Source organism: Megalobrama amblycephala, linkage group LG1, assembly GCF_018812025.1.
Source record: "Megalobrama amblycephala isolate DHTTF-2021 linkage group LG1, ASM1881202v1, whole genome shotgun sequence".
In the NCBI taxonomy this organism is placed as follows: Eukaryota; Metazoa; Chordata; class Actinopteri; order Cypriniformes; family Xenocyprididae; genus Megalobrama; species Megalobrama amblycephala.
Window position 1 is genome coordinate 48,051,192 of NC_063044.1, and position 18,314 is coordinate 48,069,505.

General features: G+C 38.4%; 2 protein-coding genes across 20 annotated transcripts in view; both read right to left on the reverse strand.

Annotated features, from left to right (window-relative positions):
* The window catches only part of maptb (microtubule-associated protein tau b), a 37,958-nt gene extending 33,513 nt beyond the window's left edge, over positions 1–4,445 (reverse strand). For 7 of the 19 annotated variants that reach the window (XM_048197556.1, XM_048197549.1, XM_048197535.1 and 4 more), the window contains exons 1-2: positions 4,147–4,432; positions 3,021–3,118 (exon numbers count right to left, since the gene is read on the reverse strand). The gene's annotated coding sequence lies outside the window, so the exon portion shown is untranslated. Of the gene's footprint in view, positions 1–1,404; positions 1,611–1,704; positions 1,837–3,020 lie in introns of those variants that run through there. The other 12 variants (XM_048197506.1, XM_048197525.1, XM_048197497.1 and 9 more) reach the window with 9 other exon arrangements.
* Positions 4,446–12,576: 8,131 nt separating this feature from the next.
* On the reverse strand, positions 12,577–16,682 carry myl4 (myosin, light chain 4, alkali; atrial, embryonic). Its single transcript, XM_048197615.1, has 7 exons — positions 16,464–16,682; positions 15,446–15,473; positions 15,211–15,360; positions 14,950–15,123; positions 14,689–14,766; positions 13,159–13,196; positions 12,577–13,049 (listed from the first exon to the last, which is right to left on the reverse strand). Exons 1-6 carry the CDS (start codon positions 16,566–16,568, stop codon positions 13,168–13,170), a joined length of 564 nt encoding a protein of 187 aa, XP_048053572.1. The 5' UTR covers positions 16,569–16,682; the 3' UTR covers positions 12,577–13,049; positions 13,159–13,167.
* Between the last annotated feature and the right edge of the window lie 1,632 nt (positions 16,683–18,314).

Consider the following 18,314-nt stretch of genomic DNA (forward strand, 5'->3'; position numbering starts at 1 on the left):
CTTCCGGTTTGGGGAACTTCCATTTAAAAAGACTGAAACTAATCATTTCAAATAATAAGGTTGCCCTACAAATAAAGCTTATCCGTCCGTTTGACTGAATGAGCTGTCAATTTTTCTTTCATGTTTTATTTTTGGACATCATGAGAATAACATAACTTGGTATTTTAATGTAACATGTTATAACAAGAATATCTATGGCAAGAGCTCTTTTCAGTCACTGCTTTCTATTCTCGTGATTATTTTCTTTTGTCCCTTTGCATACCGCTGCAAAATTATGAAAAAGGACAACATATACTGCACATTTTTACACTTTTAATGTTCGTTGGTTGAAGGGTGAGTAGAATTTGTCATCTCATTGTACCCAGCTTAACGGAAGTTGCACCCATAATTTGCGCAAAGCGTCATGGGGCGTAGGAATAAGGTGGATACAAATATACAAATGTATTGTATAGCACTATGTGAAGCGAACTTGAGCTATGGAAAGGCGCTATATAATTAAAACTTCTTCTTTTTCTTCTCCATCTAGACATTTATAGCATTAGTCCACTTTCAAATATAATTTTCCTGATAATTTACTCACCCCCATGTCATCCAAGATGTCCATGTCCTTCTTTCTTCAGTCAAAAAGAAATGAAGGTTTTTGATGAAAACATTCCAGGATTATTCTCCTTAAAATAAACTTAAAATAAACAGATGATCACCTTGCAAGTGCTTCCGCTTTCCGTATTCTTCAAAAAGCTTACGCTGTATGTCCTACGCCTTCCCTATTCTACTTATGGAAAAATGTAACTGGCGCCGCGTTCATTCCGTAAGTTGAATAGGGATGGTGTAGGTCAGGACATACAGTGTAAGCTTTTTGAAGAATACGGAAAGCAGAAGCACATACAAGGTAATCATTTGTGTTTATAAAGCATATACAGTTGTATTATTTTAGAAAATGACTGATCGTTTCGCTAGATAAGACCCTTATTCCTCATCTGGTATCGTTTAAAGCCCTTTGAAGCTGCACTGAAACTGTAATTTTGACCTTCAACCGTCTGGAGGCCATTTAAGTCCACTATAAGGAGAATAATCCTGGAATGTTCTCATCAAAAACCTTAATTTCTTATCTTGGATGACATGGGGGTGAGTAAATTATCAGGAAATTTTCATTCAGAAGTGAACTAATCCTTTAAATATTAACTTTTTTGCTTTTATTCTATAGATTGCAGACTGCAAATGGCATCCTGAATATAGAGCCTGAGGATTAACTTCATTTCTCCAAAAAAGTGAAGAAGAAAGATATATTTTTTTTTCTAAAATCTAAAGGCATTTCCTAAAAATAACATGTCTAGTAACTAGGTTTAGCTAATCTAGACCTATCACGTGTTATGATATGTAAAGACAGGTATACATCCAACTGACCGTTATATATCGATGAACTTCTCCAAAAAGAGCCACAATGTTCTCTTAAGCCATGGTGAAATACCATCAGCAAATGTAATTTCGTAATCTTTAAATAGTAGGCTATAAAAAATGAAATCCTACAAAATGAAGGCGACAGTGTCGTTGGGCTAAAGGCAGGCGGCATGTTCAGCAGAGATGGGCGTGGGGGAGGAAGTGGTGAAGATGATGCAGACGTGAATTTCGACCGTTACGTTCAAAACGCTACAGTACAGATTTTCAAATTTATAATGTTTATTTTCAAAAAGAGACAGTACTTACGAAGCGAACAATGGGCGCGGATGATGAGAGTGTGGCAGAGCAACAGCCGTGATGTGATAGAGAGAGAAAGGGCGCGGAAGAGAGAGCGCGAGCGAGAGAGGGAGAGAGACGGGGAGGGCGGGGGAGCAAGGTGTGTCCGCTGCCTTGAAAATGCAGAATCAAGTCTATCCATCCACATACAAATAATAAAAATGAAAAAAAAAGTGTTTTTATGTTTAATGATCAATTACGTGTTAACTGAAGCAATACAAAACAGAATAGAGAAAATGTATTAAATGTTACGATCCAGGCTTGTTGCCTCTATTTTTTATTAGCATAGTAAAAGTCCTTTTGTGTAATGTAACTCTATAAAATATTTTTATTAATACTATTACTATTTGAAAGACTTGTATTTAAAGAAATCGCCCAGACAAAAGCACCATGTGGTGTTAGAAAGGTCAGCATCTTCAATAAGCGGTGTTCCCGTAGGAATAAAGAAAAGGGGGGTTCTTTCATAAAGCTTACGCTTTAAATCAGTTTAAATTTACAGATAAGGGAGAGCCTTGCAGATTCTATAGTAACCATGACAAACCGTCCACATGCAACATCAGCACCATTTTCAACAGAGAGCAAACTGCGAAAATCCCTTTACACCGGAGGATCAGAGACATGTCGAGTCCGTTTATCGCTTTCAGACGGATCAGGTCCTCGCGCAAAAGCCGCAAAAATCCCGATTATCGATTTGTCATTCGTTATGACCACAAAAGACCTCTAGAAAAACCTGGTACTTTTCATCCAGACAGACTTGGCACACCGGCGTGAGCCACATTATGCTCCATCAGTCTCATACTTCTAGGTTTTTCCACACCGGCAAACCGCGTGCGCGTGAAGCATTGCATGCGTCTATCGCCACACTGCCTCGAGATTTCTACGATACAATGCATATCATGCAAAAAAAAAAAAAAAAAAGAATTTAATATTCTTTGAATGAAAATAAATGATTATTGTCTATATTGTGCATCCATGAAAATAAGTAGCTACCGGTAGATACAAATGCATAAAGAAAGCAATCAAATTAATTTGCACTTCCTTATCGATGCAATCTCAGTGAAATGACATGCATGGTGTTTTTTTTAAAAATCAGTGCATGAAGAAAAGAAGGCCCATGATGTCTCAGTCACACACCCAACAGTCGGATTCACTAACATCCTATGACTAATACACTGGTTAGAAGGAATAAAAACTGTGGTAAGGTTTATGAACATTGTTCATTACATAATAAAAGATGCATCGCTATTAAATACAAGTGTTTGAGTTTGTAAACCGGGTTGACTTACCTCTGTGGCACACTGAGTTATTGTCTGTCCAACTGCAGCAGTCAGCCAGTGAGAAAACCTTGACAAATCCTTCAGCGTCCTGCAAAGGGAGGATGGCGCTAGAGAGCAAGAGCGAAAATGATGTCAGGATCATTTCTATCATATTTGCACACAACTAACCGAATGCTTGTCTGTTGTATTATAACTTATTTGATAATGTATGTACTTTAATAAATATTAGAAAAGATATATCATTTTATTTATGGTCAGATGCTTTCTTACCGTATGATGACAAAAACACCTTCAACTTTTTGATGCCTTAAACGTAAATCCTTATACAGCGACCTTTATATATACTGTGTGAAGGGAAAAATGCTTTTTTAGAAAAAAATATATATTTTATAGGCCTCGTTAGGAGCTTCCTGGAAGTTCTTCCCAGACCTCAGTTTTCTATCATGATTCATAATTAAGATTTTGTCCAAAACTTAGTTAAGTTAAAGCTAGCTGATGTGATTAAACTTAAATGTGTTCATAAAGGTCAAAGGTGGCCATTCCGAAGCTCATATTTGAAAATGTGCACTGAGTGATCAATATTTGTCTGTTTGTACTCTTGGTGCTTTCTTTCCATAGTTCCCTAAAGGATATAAGATAGCTTAAAGAATAAAAGTGCCTTTGCTAAACCTCAAATTCAATCTCAAGATCAATATAAGATCAATATAATTGAAAAGAAATTTACAATCACAGAGTAAATCAAGTTGTAGGCTATAAGTGTGACTGATTAGACAAAAAAGAGACTATTTTATTTATTTATTTTTACCACTTTTTATTTTTTACTTTGTCCTGGAATTTGTATAAGCATATTTCTCCAGTTATTGTTAGATGTTTGGGTCAGTTTGACTGTGCCCGCACTTTCAATGAACTCTAGATTCTTGCTGATTCATTGAACAATGCAGCACACTGTAATATTATTTCAGCACCATTTCTGTTTATAAACAGTATGCTTTATATGATCAAGCCCCATATATTTTCACAGTCTAATCTTAAACAAACATGATAATCACACACACACACACACACACACACACACACACACACACACTGCACCATCCACCCCCCAAATTCATCCATATTCCCCAGATTTACATACCAAGCCAAGTCCTTCACCTGGACACCTTCGCATAAACAGTAGAGTCCTTGTGTCTTTAAGGGTTCCTCTGCACAATCTGCTGGTGTTTTCCCACCAAAAGACAGAGAAACTGTGAGATCAAATGTACTGTAAATTCTCCTCCTTCCTATTGCTAAGCAGCAATCTTGATCTCTTACATGCAAAAACAATACTATAGATTTTTCTAGAATATGAAAACAAGCAAAGCTATATTGCTGTTGTCTGTGTCCCTGTGTTCTTCAGATGTGTGAGATGCTTGTATGAAAGCCAGTAGAGTGCTTAAGGTTGGGCTTGGGAGGGAGTTGCTCAGCAACCAACCCACTTGTGAATGAGTTGGCATTTTTCTTACATTTTAAGGTTTGTCTATGAGAGAGACAGCTAATGGCCTGATAATGTTTGTTGAATTGACTTGTCTTCCTGTGTTGGATTTTTAAACCTCTCTTTATTCAATATGCTTTGATACATCAACATTTCCTGCTTCAAATGATGGTTCTTTCCTACAGAAGATGAAGTCTGGCTGTCACAAACACTTTTTGCCATTAGATGGCGTCTCTGCCCTGTCAATGTGACTGGATGTAAGAACTTCCTCTGAAAGGTTTGTAACTGATTTTTGTACTTCATACATCAATAACATTACTTGATTTGATATACAACTGGCTTAATGAGAAATAAAATACAGGGAGTGCAGAATTATTAGGCAAGTTGATTTTTTGATCATATTTTTTTTCCAAGTACATTTTACCAATTCCAATCCACATCAATCATAATAACTACTATTAATATTGTTTTTAATCATTTATAAGTGATACATAATTGTTCATGAAGGCTGGAAATGAAAAATGCCTTATATTCAGGTGTGCAGAATTATTAGGCAGGTTTTCTTTTACAGGCCAAATGAGCCAAAAAAGAGATTTAACTCAGACTGAAAAGTCAAAAATGATTAAATACTCATGAGAAGGACGCAATACCAATGCAATACTAGAAATTGCAAAGTTAAAGCATGACCAATGGACAGCAAAATGCTCATTGGGTCAGCGGGGTCATACAAAAACAGGTGGAAAAGAAAAGACGCATGTTAACTGCAAAAGAATTAAGAATTAAGGTGAAGAATTAAGTGTGAAACCATCAGGAACCCTTTAGTCTCCAGCGCCACCATTTTCCAGAACTGCAACCTACCTGGAGTCTCCAGAAGTGTGAGGTATCAGGATCTCAGAGACTTAGGCTAGCTAAAGAATCCTAAAAAATGACCTGCTCTTAATAAAAATCACAAGCTGAAGTGTTAGAAAATACATTAAGACTGGGTTTTTATAGGCCTTATAGACAGACAGATTGAGAGTGACTCTTGAAGGACCAGCACCACATCCTCTTGTACCACCGTTTGAAGAATTTATCTTCCAGAATCTGGCAGTAAGATGTGGGAGTTCACTTTTAGTCCATCTCTTATCCTGAAATGTCCGTCTTGCAGATATGGACTAAAAATGATCTTCTAAAACTTACTGTCAGATTTTGGAAGATGAATTCTTCAAACGGTGGTACAAGAGGATGTGGTGCTGGTCCTTCAAGAGTCACTCTCAAGCCGTCTGTCTATAAGGCCTATAAAACCCAGTCTTCATGTATTTTCTAACACTTCAGCTTGTGATTTTTATTAAGAGCGGGTCATTTTTTAGGATTCTTTAGCTAGCCTAAGTCTCTGAGATCCTGACACCTCACACTTCTGGAGACTCCAGGTAGGTTGCAGTTCTGGAAAATGGTGGCGCTGGAGACTAAAGGGTTCCTGATGGTTTCACACTTAATTCTTCACCTTAATTCTTAATTCTTTTGCAGTTAACATGCGTCTTTTCTTTTCCACCTGTTTTTGTATGACCCCGCTGACCCAATGAGCGTTTTGCTGTCCATTGGTCATGCTTTAACTTTGCAATTTCTAGTATTGCATTAGTATTGCGTCCTTCTCATGAGTATTTAATCATTTTTGACTTTTCAGTCTGAGTTAAATCTCTTTTTTGGCTCATTTGGCCTGTAAAAGAAAACCTGCCTAATAATTCTGCACACCTGAATAATAGGCGTTTTTCATTTCCAGCCTTCATGAACTATTATGTATCACTTATAAATGATTAAAAACAATATTAATGGTAGTTATTAAGATTGATGTGGATTGGAATTGGTAAAATGTACTTGGAAAAAAAAATATGATCAGAAAATCAACTTGCCTAATAATTCTGCACTCCCTGTACATATTAACATTTTTCTAGCAATGCCTTTGTTAGTTTCACTTACAGTAGTTCAAAACTCTTAAATTAAAACTGTAATAAAATAAAGTATTGTAATATCATATTTTTGTAGTATAAGTAGGTTGTCACATCTGTCTTAAATATTGTAATTTTATGTAATTTATAAATTACAACTTTTTGTGCTCGTTGCGTTTTTACATCTTTGTTGTTACATAATCATTTTGTGTTCATCATTACTGTTCAAATTTAGCTGAAAAGGTTGTAATGCCACAATATTAGGTCAGTGTGTGATCTTTTTCCAGGGCAATATGTTTAGAAATTGTCAATAGTTTTTGTGTGTGTGTGTGTGTGTGTGTGTGTGTGTGTGTGTGTGTGTGTGTGTGTGTGTCTGATTTAAGGTATGTGTCTATACTGTATAGACAGTGAAGCCTTTTCAATCACGCAGTGAAACTGCACGGCCATTGGTTCGTGGATTTCAAGTAAACAAACCAATGACAGGGCGAGCCAATGGTGAGTGAGCCCGCTCGAGCCCGCCAAAATTGGTGGGGTATCGGGCTATATAAGCAGCCGTCTCACCTTGGCAAACTAATTTAATTCGACTGAAGTGACGACATGAGGCGTCCTACGAATAGCACGGCAAAGTTTGTTCCATATCTAAGGGAACCGAGGTTACGTTAGTAACCGAGTACGTTCCCTTTTGATACTACACGTGTACTGCATCGTCTGCCTTTAGGCAAGATGCAACGGGGATAATACAATCACACCGTGCTATGAAGGGGGACGATAGCGCATTCAAGCGGAGCACTAAGAAGGGCTTGCAGCGGATGCACATAGTATAATGTACCCCGGAAAAAGCCAGGGACAGTGTAGTCATTATCCCATTCCCATACAAGCCTAGGAACGCCATGGGGCCCAGATTTCCACGATGGACACGCCAGTGGACTATGCCTCTTGTGGAGTGAAGTGCGGAGAAAATGACCATCTGCACCCTAAAAGGGGTGGATAGGACCTTCGGGACATACCCATGTCTTGGTTTTAGGACAACTTTGGAGTCATTAAGCTTGAATTCAAGACAGGAGGGGCTCACAGAGAGCGCCTGCAAATCCCCCACTCACTTAACCGATGCTGGAGTGGTTCAAAAGGAGGGCCCTTGAGACCTCTAAGAACCAAAGACAGGTCCCAGGTAGAAATCGTGTGGGGGCGAGGAGGGTTCAGCCTCCTAGAACCCTTTAGGAAGCGAACAACAAGGTTGTTTCTCCCTACTGACTGCCCTGCTATGGGAGCATGGGAGACTGCTATAGCAGCGACATAGACTAGAGGGAGTACGGCCCCTATAAATTAAGTCTTGAAGGAAGGACAATATCAGGGATATGTCACAAGTAAATGGGTCTTCGTTCCAGGTTGTACACCAGGCAGCAAAGACTGACCATTTTAGGGAGTAGAGCCGTCTCATTGACGGAGCTCTAGCTTGAGAGATCGTGTTCAGGACGTTCTCAGGGAGGTTTGAAGGCTCTCTTGGACAAACCACACATGGAGATCCCACAGCTCCGGTCTGGGGTGCCATATTGTCCCTCCTGCTTGAGAGAGGAGGTCTCGTCTCAGAGGAATCGGCCATGGTTCCATGGACATAGAGGAGCCACCAGGAGGACTTTGTGGGCACCCTTCCTTATTCGTTTGATAACCTGGGGAATCAGAGCGATCGGGGTAAAAGCATACAGGAGGAGGCTGGGCCAGTCGTGGGCCAGCGCATCTCTGGTCTTTTGAAAAATAAATTGAGCAATGATAGTTGTCTTCTGAGGCAAAGAGGTCGACCTCTGCCCTTCCGAAGGCATCCCAAATTTTCTGAACTACGAGGGGGTGGAGCGACCATTCCTCCAAGGGAAGGTTGTTCTGGGACAACATGTCCACCCCCTTGTTCAGTATGTCCTGAATATGCACTGCTCTCAGTGGAAGCAGGTTGAGTTGGGCCCACTCTAGGACAGTTTTCACTAGAGTGAAGAGGGGCTTGGATGAGAGCCCGCCCTGGTGATTTATGAAGGACACCACTGTCATGTTGTTTGATCTGACCAGGACATGATGTCCCGCCAGGAGAGGAAGGAAAGACTGGAGAGCTTGATATACCGCCATCATTTCCAGGCAGTTGAAATGAAGCTCGCTTTCCTGGCCGCTCCAAGCGCCAAAGGCTGAGTGGCCATCACACAGAGCTCCCCAGCCCATCTTGGAGGCATCAGTGAAAACGACTTTCCTCTTGCACATAGTCCCTACAGCCATTCCCTGTTTGAACCAGCAGGGGTTCATCCAAGGAGCCAGGGTTGCAACGCATGCCTGGTTCACTTTGAGCAAGTAACAACGTGCTGCCAGGCTTGGGGTGGGACCCGCGGTTTCAGCCAGAACTGCAGTGGCCGCATACGGAGCAAACCCAACTGCAGGGCTGGTGATGCTGAGCTCATGAGACCTAGTATCTTCTGAAATGCTCTGAGCGGCAGAGAGGTTCGAGGTAGTAGAGTATGCGTACGCCCATCTGTCTCAGAGAAGAGAGAGCCGCATCCAGGCACTTCGTAAAAGTGTGGTGAGCCAGAGATACCCCGAACAGAAGGACCTGTTCGTCTTCAGATCCCCCGAACGAGACCAGGTCACTCGCAATGGCAGAGGGGCACTGGTCAGGGTGGGAGAAACAGATGGGGGAAACCTCTCTTTGTGGAGAGAATGAGGCGCACGGGACCTGAGCCGGTGTGAGCTCACTCTCATCCAAGTTCTGAGATCCTCTGCCCCGCTGTTTTTTCCTCCCAGGTTCCTGGGAGGAAACAAATGGGAGGGCGTGAGAGGCGGAGTCGCATTCTGAAAAGAACACTATCTGTGAGCACAAGGAGGCCAGACTCATACTCTCACAATGAGAGCAGGTCGTTTCAGTGAGTGCGGTTTCTGTGTGGGATTTCCCCAGACATCGCACACACTCACTGTGCCCTTCATCACCGTGCAGAGGGGCTCTGCACGAGCCACAGCCATGGCGCGACATTTAAAACAACGCCGCAGGAAATTTGCTCTAAGAAATAAGCTCTTTTAGAATCCAGCTGCAGCCGGAGAAGGAAAAAACACCATGAGCACGGGCTCGGTGCTAGGGGCGGTGACCAGGCTGCTTGAGAGTGACTGATGAACTGATCCGGCTGCTGACGGAGTGGCGCGCTGATCAGAGCTGCACGAGAGCGGTGAACTGAGCAGCGAGCTGGCAAAGCGATGAGCTTGAAAGGAAAAGCTGCTCGTGAGCGGCAGGCTGCTGGAGAGCAGTGAGTTGAGAGAGGCAAGCTGATCTTGCTGCTGCAGAGCGGCAAGCTAATCAGCGGCAAATTCCAGCTGCTTGCAGTTAGAAGGTGGCTTCAAGTCTCAGGATCAACAAAGAGGTGTGCGCGGCTCTGCCACGCCGTTATTGGTTCGTTTACTTGAACTCCACAAAACCAATGGCCATACAGTTTCACTGCGTGATTGAAAAAGGCTTCAGAAATTGGTGAAAATAGGAGTTTTCCCTGTTGTGTCTTGCCTAAAGACAGACGACACAGTACGAGTGTAGTATCAAAAGGGAACACTAGTTAATTTGTCAGTAGTTATCCTCTTTTTTTGGTACTTGTCGTTTTAATGAGTATCAAAGATATTCTGAACTTTTACTCTCTACTTGACTATATTTTTGAATAAGTAGGCCTATGTAGTCTTTACTCCAATACATTTCTGATGAGTAATGCAATTACTGTTAAAAACCGTTGAAGAACGCGACACACACGTCACCCAGACATCCTCTAGAATTCAACCAACCAGATGACGACTTCGAAACTCCTGAAGTGTTTCCAGTTAAGTGTGCCATATGCATCAGATGTTCAGCCAACGGTCTGTGGGCGTGACATCTGAGGCTGAGACTACATTTTGCATGACACCTAACTTTTTCTGCAGCAGTTCATTTCTGCAGAAGATGTGATATCGCAATCCACAGGGCATTGAAGGTACATCAAGGTGTTTTGCCCTTACCCAATCTTGTCAACAAAGAATGCTAGGTCATTAGCAGGTAGTTGCTGAATTGTAGGTGTTTCATATCTGAGATGAGGTCATGACTGCAGCCAGTAATGAGGCTGAAACCAGCACATTCAGTGCAAGAAGACTTTGACTAGTTAATTTTGTGTAACATTATTTTATTCGTTATATTGAAGAGACCTTTTTTGAAGAATATTGGTTTACTTATGGCCTTTTTGAGCACTTGAGCTTAACTGTGACTTGATGTTTGCAGACGTTTAAGAGGCTGTTGTGTCAACCTTGATTTAATGCAATTTTGAGGTGTTCAGTTTTATTTTGATTTTACAAAATAAACGTGATTTCTCTCCTTACAAATCAACTGTTTCTTATTTTCACTGGCATGTCTCTTAGGTGTTGAGGACTAGCCTAACTTAAAATACATTGTAAAATAATTAGATACTCTAAGACTTTTACTCAAGTCGTATTGGAATTAGTGACTTGTACCATGTAATAGAGTCATTTTTGCTGTAAGGTATCTGCAGGAAAACCTCAAGTATGATTTTCAGGTACTCTTTACACCTCTGCTGCAGAGTCAAATGGGTGGAGCTTGACCTAGTACAGGATCTAAGTGGTGGAATTTAACTTAAAAGGTTCGGGGTTAAAGTCGGCATGAAACAGATGTTGCAATAGTATTTTCTTCCATATGTTGATGTATATCCGAGTGAAACAGCTTCACAAACAAGAAAAAAAAAAAAAAGTGTGACTTTGCATGACTTTGTCTTGAGAATTGATTAAATCATTGCAAGGGATGGTTGTGGTTTGCTATTGCTGTGATGTCATGTGAGTGACAGGTTGTCCCACCCTCACCACACTAATTAGAGAAGAGATGTTGCTGCAAATAGGAAATTATTTTGATGAAAGATATGAACATGAATTTAAAAAGTGTGCACAAATAAATCATTTATAATAAATACTTAAATATAAAAGGTTGGACCTTTTAGCTCCACCGATTAGGTCCAGAAAATTAGCTCCACCCACTGGCTCTGCAGTGAGTGTCTTGTTTTGGTGTTGTTGAAAATCTGTTTTATGAGAATAATACACTATGTGATAGTGTAGAGTGCCCCAGTCAGACAAAATTAATTTAACATTGTTATTCCAACTGTGATTATAAAGGTTTCCTGGTAACATAACAGGAAGTAGCAGTTTATTTCAGGCTGTAGATATATTTAGCATGAAAATAATCACAGTGATACAGAGAAGAATCCCTTTTTGTACTTCTGCTTATAGACTGTGTTTTGTGTGTCTTCCCTCTCCATGTGTCGGTAACACAATAGCCTGCTCTGCCTCACTGTTTCTCAATCCTACAGGACACAGCTGAAGCTAATATGCTATTTATTCATCATTGTGTTGAAAAATCAAAGGAGATGCTTGCGTTCCAGTCGAGCCCAACAATAAGGGAAACAAATGACAGCATCTCCGTTGCCATGAGCCTCAAGGACACACAAAGAAAATACAATAGCCTTTAGAGAGCTGTTCTCTCGTCTGTAAGTTAACACTTGTCAGCTGTGGACCCATACATGTCCATCACTAATCCGTGAGGATGAGCTGTCTGTAACATAACCAAGTGTGTTTACAGACAAAAATCTAACCACTCTTGAAGTGGCTACTGGATTCTGATTGGTCAATCGAGGCATCCGGTGGTCAGATATTTCACTACTTTCATGTCTCTCGTATCACACATCGGACACGATCACTTTTATACTTTTATACAAACAGATATTTGTTCATAATTTTGAGAGAAACTTTTTTTTAAAATGTTAACCCAAATTTTAATAATGTTCCTGTGAGCTGGGTGAGCATCTGTATAAAAGTATGATCATTCTGGTAAAATCAAATAACAAATACAGTAATCACATGAAGCTTGCTAGCAATGATGGCAAAGATACATTTTCAGCATCATTACTCCAGTCTTCAGTGTCACATGATCCTTCAGAAATTATAATGTCCTGATTTAAAACATTCATGTATTCTTAAGAATCATTTATTATTATCAAATTTATTATTATCAAAGTTGAAAACAGTTGTTCTGCTTAATATTTTTGTGGAAACCGTGATACATTTTTTTAAGGATTCGAAGGAATCAAAAGTTCAAAAGAACAGCCTTTTTTTAATGGAATTTTTGCTAACAATGTTAAAGTCTTTACTGTCACTTTTGATCAATACATCTTTGCTGAAAAAAAAAAAATTCTTTTAGAACGGGAGTGAACAGGAGGGTATATATATTCATTCTAGCATTCTGTTCTGTTTTAAATCAGACTGTTTTAAATAAAGTACTGTGATAAGGTTACATATTTGATTGAGTTATAACATTTATTTGAATAAATTAGCTTATTGATCAAGAGAGAGTGTGTGTGAATTGCCTCCATCTGTGCAGCATTGCTAGTCAATGAAGCTGTGAGTTTAATTACTTCAAAACTACTTCATTTACCAGATGATCAAGAATCAAATCAGGAGTATCTAAAATGTGCTTTTCCAGACCAGAAACCATGCAACATAAGTAAAAAAAAAAAAATGCAAAGACTAAATTAGTCAAGGGCATTAGAGAGCGGAGAGCTGGGCTGAAGGACTGCTGATAACTGCAGAGGACAGTCACATTTGTGCCTAGGGGGAAAATGTGAGAAGACATTCAGATTCTTTCTCATTTCCTTTTGAAACAGTAAACATGGATGAGCAAATATCATTGAATTTACAATTCATAACCACCACTGACCTTATTTGTTTACCCAGCCATGATGTGTTTGACAAATGCTGTGGGAGAAAAGGAAAAAACACAAGCTTATCAATACTGAGCAAAGGAAAGACAGATCAGAGGCAAATATGGGTAAGATTTTTTTTTTATGTTTGTGAAAAAAAGTCTCTTATGTTCATTGTTCATCAAGGCGTCTTTTATTTTTAAATCATTAAAATAGTAATATTGTGCAATATTATTACAATTTAAAATTACTGTTTTCTATTTGAATATACACTACTGTTCAAAAGTTTGGGATCGGTAAGATTTTTAATGTCTTTAAAAGAAGTTTTGTCTGCTCACCAAGGCTGCATTTATTTAATTAAAAATACAGTAAAATCAGTAATATTGTGAAATATTATTACAATTTAAAATAACTGTTTTCTATTTGAAAATATTTGAAAATGTAATTTATTCTTGTGATGTCAAAGCTGAATTTTCAGCATCATTACTCCAGTCTTCAGTGTCACATGATCCTTCAGAAATCATTCTAATATGATGGTCTGCTGCTCAATAAACATTTATTGTGTACAGATGTACAAAATATTTGTGTACAATATTTTTTTCAGGATTCTTTGATGAATAGAAAGTTCAAAAGAACAGCATTTATTTGAAATATAATCTTTTGTTACATTTTAAATGTCTTTACTGTCACTTTTGATCGATTTAATGCATCCTTGCTGAAAAAAATATTAATTTCTTTAAATTCTTTAAAAAAAAAAAAAATAAATAAAAATTCTTACTGACCCCAAACTTTTGAATGGTAGTGTATAATGTTACAAAAGCTTTGTATTTCAGATAAATGTGGTTCTTTTGAACTTTCTATTCATCAAGGAATCCTGAAAAAAAGTATACAACTGTTTTAAACATTGATAATAATAATAAATGTTTCTTGAGCAGCAAATCATCATATTAGAATGATTTCTGAGGGATCATGTGACACTGAAGACTGGAGAAATGATGCTGAAAATTCAGCTTTTCCAACACAGAAATAAATTACATTTTATATTATATTCCAATAGAAAACAGTTATTTTAAATTGTAATAATATTTCACAATATTGCTGTTTTACTGTATTTTTAATTAAATAAATGCAATCTTGGTGAGCAGACAAAACTTCTTTTAAAAATATTAAAAATGTTACCGATCCCAAACTTTTGAACGGTAGTGTATTTTAAAATGTAATTTATTCCTGTGATGGTAAATCTGAATTTTCAACATCATTACTCCAGTCTTCAGTGTCACATGATCCTTCAGAAATCAATCTGATATAAAAACATATATGTATTCACAAGAATCATTTATTATTATCAATGTTGAAAGCAGCTGTGCTGCTTAATATTTTTGTGAAAACCGTGATACATTTATTAGGATTCTAAGGAATGAAAAATTCAAAAGAAAAGCATTTATTTGAAATGGAATTTTTGTTAACAATGTAAAAGTCTTTACTGTCACTTTTGATCAATACATCCTGGCTGAATAAACGTGTTTCTTAAAAAAAACTTCATAGACCTTCATAGTTGACACAGCCGTTTGCATCTTCCTGTCCTGCCATCAGATGTTCTACCTCTGATTCCGTCATCTTCTCACCTGCAGGCAAGACATGTGATACTCCATGGGCGCTTGTTTCTGGTGGTGTTAATCTCAAGGTAAATGTAAAAACCAGCCAAACACCTAACAAACTGCTTATGTTCCAATAAACCTCTTCCTAATTCAACAAAGCGCTCATTGGGTTAATTAGTAATGGAGCTGTTTTGTATGTTTTGTATTTACCCAACGTTGCAAGTACATGGCGAAGTTCGGCACCCATTACAGTGCCATTTCCTTCCTTGTCAAAGACTCGTAGACCCTCTACAAAGTCCTCAAACGTGCCCTGATCTTTGGACCTGGACACATGTTGGAACATAGGCAGGAAAGTCTCGAAGTCAATCAGTTTGGTGTTCATTTCTAGAGAAAATGAGTATAGCAAACAAACATGAATAAAAAATTATTCATTTTAATTGTGCAATGTTTAGCAAAGTTTATTCCTCTCACCCTCAGGTTTGGGTTTGCCAAGTACTTTGATGACCTCAGCATTTGTAGGATTCTGACCCAGCGCCCTCATGACATCCCCACACTGGGCGTAAGTGATCTTCATTTCACCAGTAGGTGTTCTGTCGAATAGCATGAAGGCCTCTTTAAATTCTGTGTGGATAGGATATTACAATATTGTATGAGGAAGAGAGATGAAAAAATCAATGTAGGTCTAGTTCATTTTGCATATGTTTACCTTCAATCTGGTCAGCTGTAAATTCAACCTGGGGAGAAAAAAAAAAGATTTTAGGGAACTTTTATAAGGTAGTTGATTGATTAGCGTTATTGTAATTAATGTAAGTAATGGTAAAGTGGATTTTTTTTCCCAACAGTATTATAATAACCACGTAATGTGGTTAACAATGGCAAACCTCAATGGAAATACAGATGTTCGTAATTCTCTAACAAAGCATTCTGGGGTCATTCAACAAATGTCAGCTGTTCCCCTACTCATAGACTAAGAATAACAAGCGTCTGTTCTAGGACCAGAGGGAATTACAGTGATACCCCATCCGTTTTGTCTACAAGAGGACAGGAACCGCTCAGACAAGAGGACAGGAATGCTAATCTGTAATATGGGATACATCCGCATGGAAGGCTGTATGACCACATGGAGGCTCTTTCATACTGACCTCAGATAAGCTTCCACTCTCCAGACCCCATTTCTGACCATCAGATTAGTTAAAGTTGCATATGTGGTCTCAGATCAGCGTATAACGTCTTGAAATAAGGCACTCAGCTGAGAAGGGACTGAAGTTTGTGTGAAACATTTTAACCTTATTCATTTTGATATCAAACCAAGTGCAGTAATGACTAAGAATCTACATTGTAAAAAAAAATCAAAAGTTGAGAAAACTTAAAAGTTTAAGGCAACAAACTTCACCAGATTTTTGAGTTTTCTCAACTTGTTGTATTCAGTTTATACAACAAAAAGCTGAGAAAACTCAAAAATCTCCTACAAAAACAAGTTGAGAAAGCTAAAACAAAAATCTGCTGAAGTTTGTTGCCTTAAACTTTTAAGTTTTCTCAACTTTTGATGTTTTACAGTGTATGAAACACTTTCTAAGATCAATTAAAGTTCTGCTGATGAACAACACAAAATCAAAAACTGGCACCTGGCAAAAACTAAATGTGATTTTCACATTTCAATTGGTTGATGATCCAACACTGAGCTCTTAGTAAAATTTGGGTCAGAAAAACATAAGTGTGCATACCTTGATGCTTTTTGGGTCAAACTGAGGCTCCTTGGGTTTCTCTGGTTCAGGAGGGGGTGCTGGCTTTGTTGCCTCCTTCTTTGGTTCAGCTTTTTTAGGAGCCATTCTTCCACCAAGATGACGAGCAGCAGGGTGTGAGAGGGAAAACAGGGATGAGGATTTATACCCTCCTCAACGCACCCCAACTGCATCAAGAGGGTTGGTCCATCCCATCATCATCCTCCAAACAAGGACAGAAGGCTTAAGTGTTCACAACCCAAACCACTGAGACAGATACATGATGGTAATCGCATGTAAATATTGATGAGAACCAGTATAGTTCATAATTATGCTCTCAAACTTTTCAGCAAGATATTTAAAGGTGCCGTAGAACGTCTTTTTAAAAGATGTAATATAAGTCTAAGGTGTCCCCTGAATGTGTCTGTGAAGTTTCAGCTCAAAATACCCCATAGATTTTTTTTTATTCATTTTTTTTAACTGCCTATTTTGGGGCATAATTAAATATGCGCCGATTCAGGCTGCTTCCCCTTTAAATTCTCATTTAAATTCTCGATTTATAAAGAATGAAGTTGTGTTTATGAATTATACAGACTGCAAGTGTTTAAAAAATGAAAATAACAACAGTCTTGTCTCCGTGAATACAGTAAGAAATGATGGTAACTTTAACCACATTTAACAGTACATTAGCAACATGCTAACGAAACATTTAGAAAGACAATTTACAAATATCACTAAAAATATCATGATATCATGGATCATGTCAGTTATTATTGCTCCATCTGCCATTTTTCGCTGTTGTTCTTGCTGGCTTACCTAGTCTGATGATTCAGCTGTGCACATCCAGACGTCCTGCCCTTGTGTAATGCCTTGAACATGGGCTGGCATATGCAAATATTGGGGGCGTACATATTAATGATCCTGACTGTTACGTAACAGTCGGTGTTATGTTGAGATTCGCCTGTTCTTCAGAGGTCTTTTAAACAAATGAGATTTACATAAGGAGGAGGAAACAATGGTGTTTGAGACTCACTGTATGTAATTTCCATGAACTGAACTCTTGATATTCAACCATGCCAAGGTAAATTCAATTTTTAATTCTAGGGCACCTTTAACTAGAACAGGTTTGGCACTCTATGTTTCAATAAAGAACCTTTAACATCCATAGAATCTTTCCATTGCACGAAAGGTTCTTTATAGTGGAAAACGGTTCTTCAGATGTTTACTTATGATTACTTCAATGTTGTTTACCCAAAAAGTTGGCATGAAACAGAAGCTGCAATAGTATTTTCTTCCTTATTGTGACATATATCCAAATGAAACTGCTTCTTGAACAAGAAAAAATGTAGGGCGGGACCTGATTTTGTTCATTGGGAATTGATTGGATGGTTGGATCATTGTGGTTTGCTATTGCTGTGATGTCACGTGAGTGACAGGTTAAATAAGTAAAGTGTGCAATTGGCAAAAACAGGCTTTTTTTTAAAACAAAAAACAAAAAACAAAAAAACAAAGTCTTCTCCAACATTCCCCCTGTCTACCACAGGTCAGTCAAACAGATTGTCCTGTCCTAAATTCATGCCATGTTGCTGGTCTGAATGCTCAAATAAACACACCAATGTTTCAAAAGCCACAATTTTAAACTTTTCAGAGGAATCAACTTAAAAATGCCTTACTCAGTTGTCTCTGCATATTAATCTGCGATGGGAGAATTTAAAACATTACACACTTTACTTTGTTAATAACTACAATGATCAAGGAAACAACTGAAATAATTTGTATCCATTTTCTTGTTTATATATTTGTTGTGTTTCATTGGAGAGTCATCTGTCTTTATGAGTATGAGTTTCAAGAGAT

Coding starts and splice junctions, on each gene's coding strand:
- myl4 (XM_048197615.1), bottom strand. CDS start 16,568: ATGGCTCCTAAAAAAGCTGAACCAAAGAAGGAGGCAACAAAGCCAGCA. Junction 14,767..14,949: donor CCATGTACTTGCAACGTTGG/GTAAATACAAAA, acceptor TCTTGCCTGCAG/GTGAGAAGATGACGGAATCA. Junction 13,197..14,688: donor CGGCTGTGTCAACTATGAAG/GTCTATGAAGTT, acceptor TTTCTCCCACAG/CATTTGTCAAACACATCATG.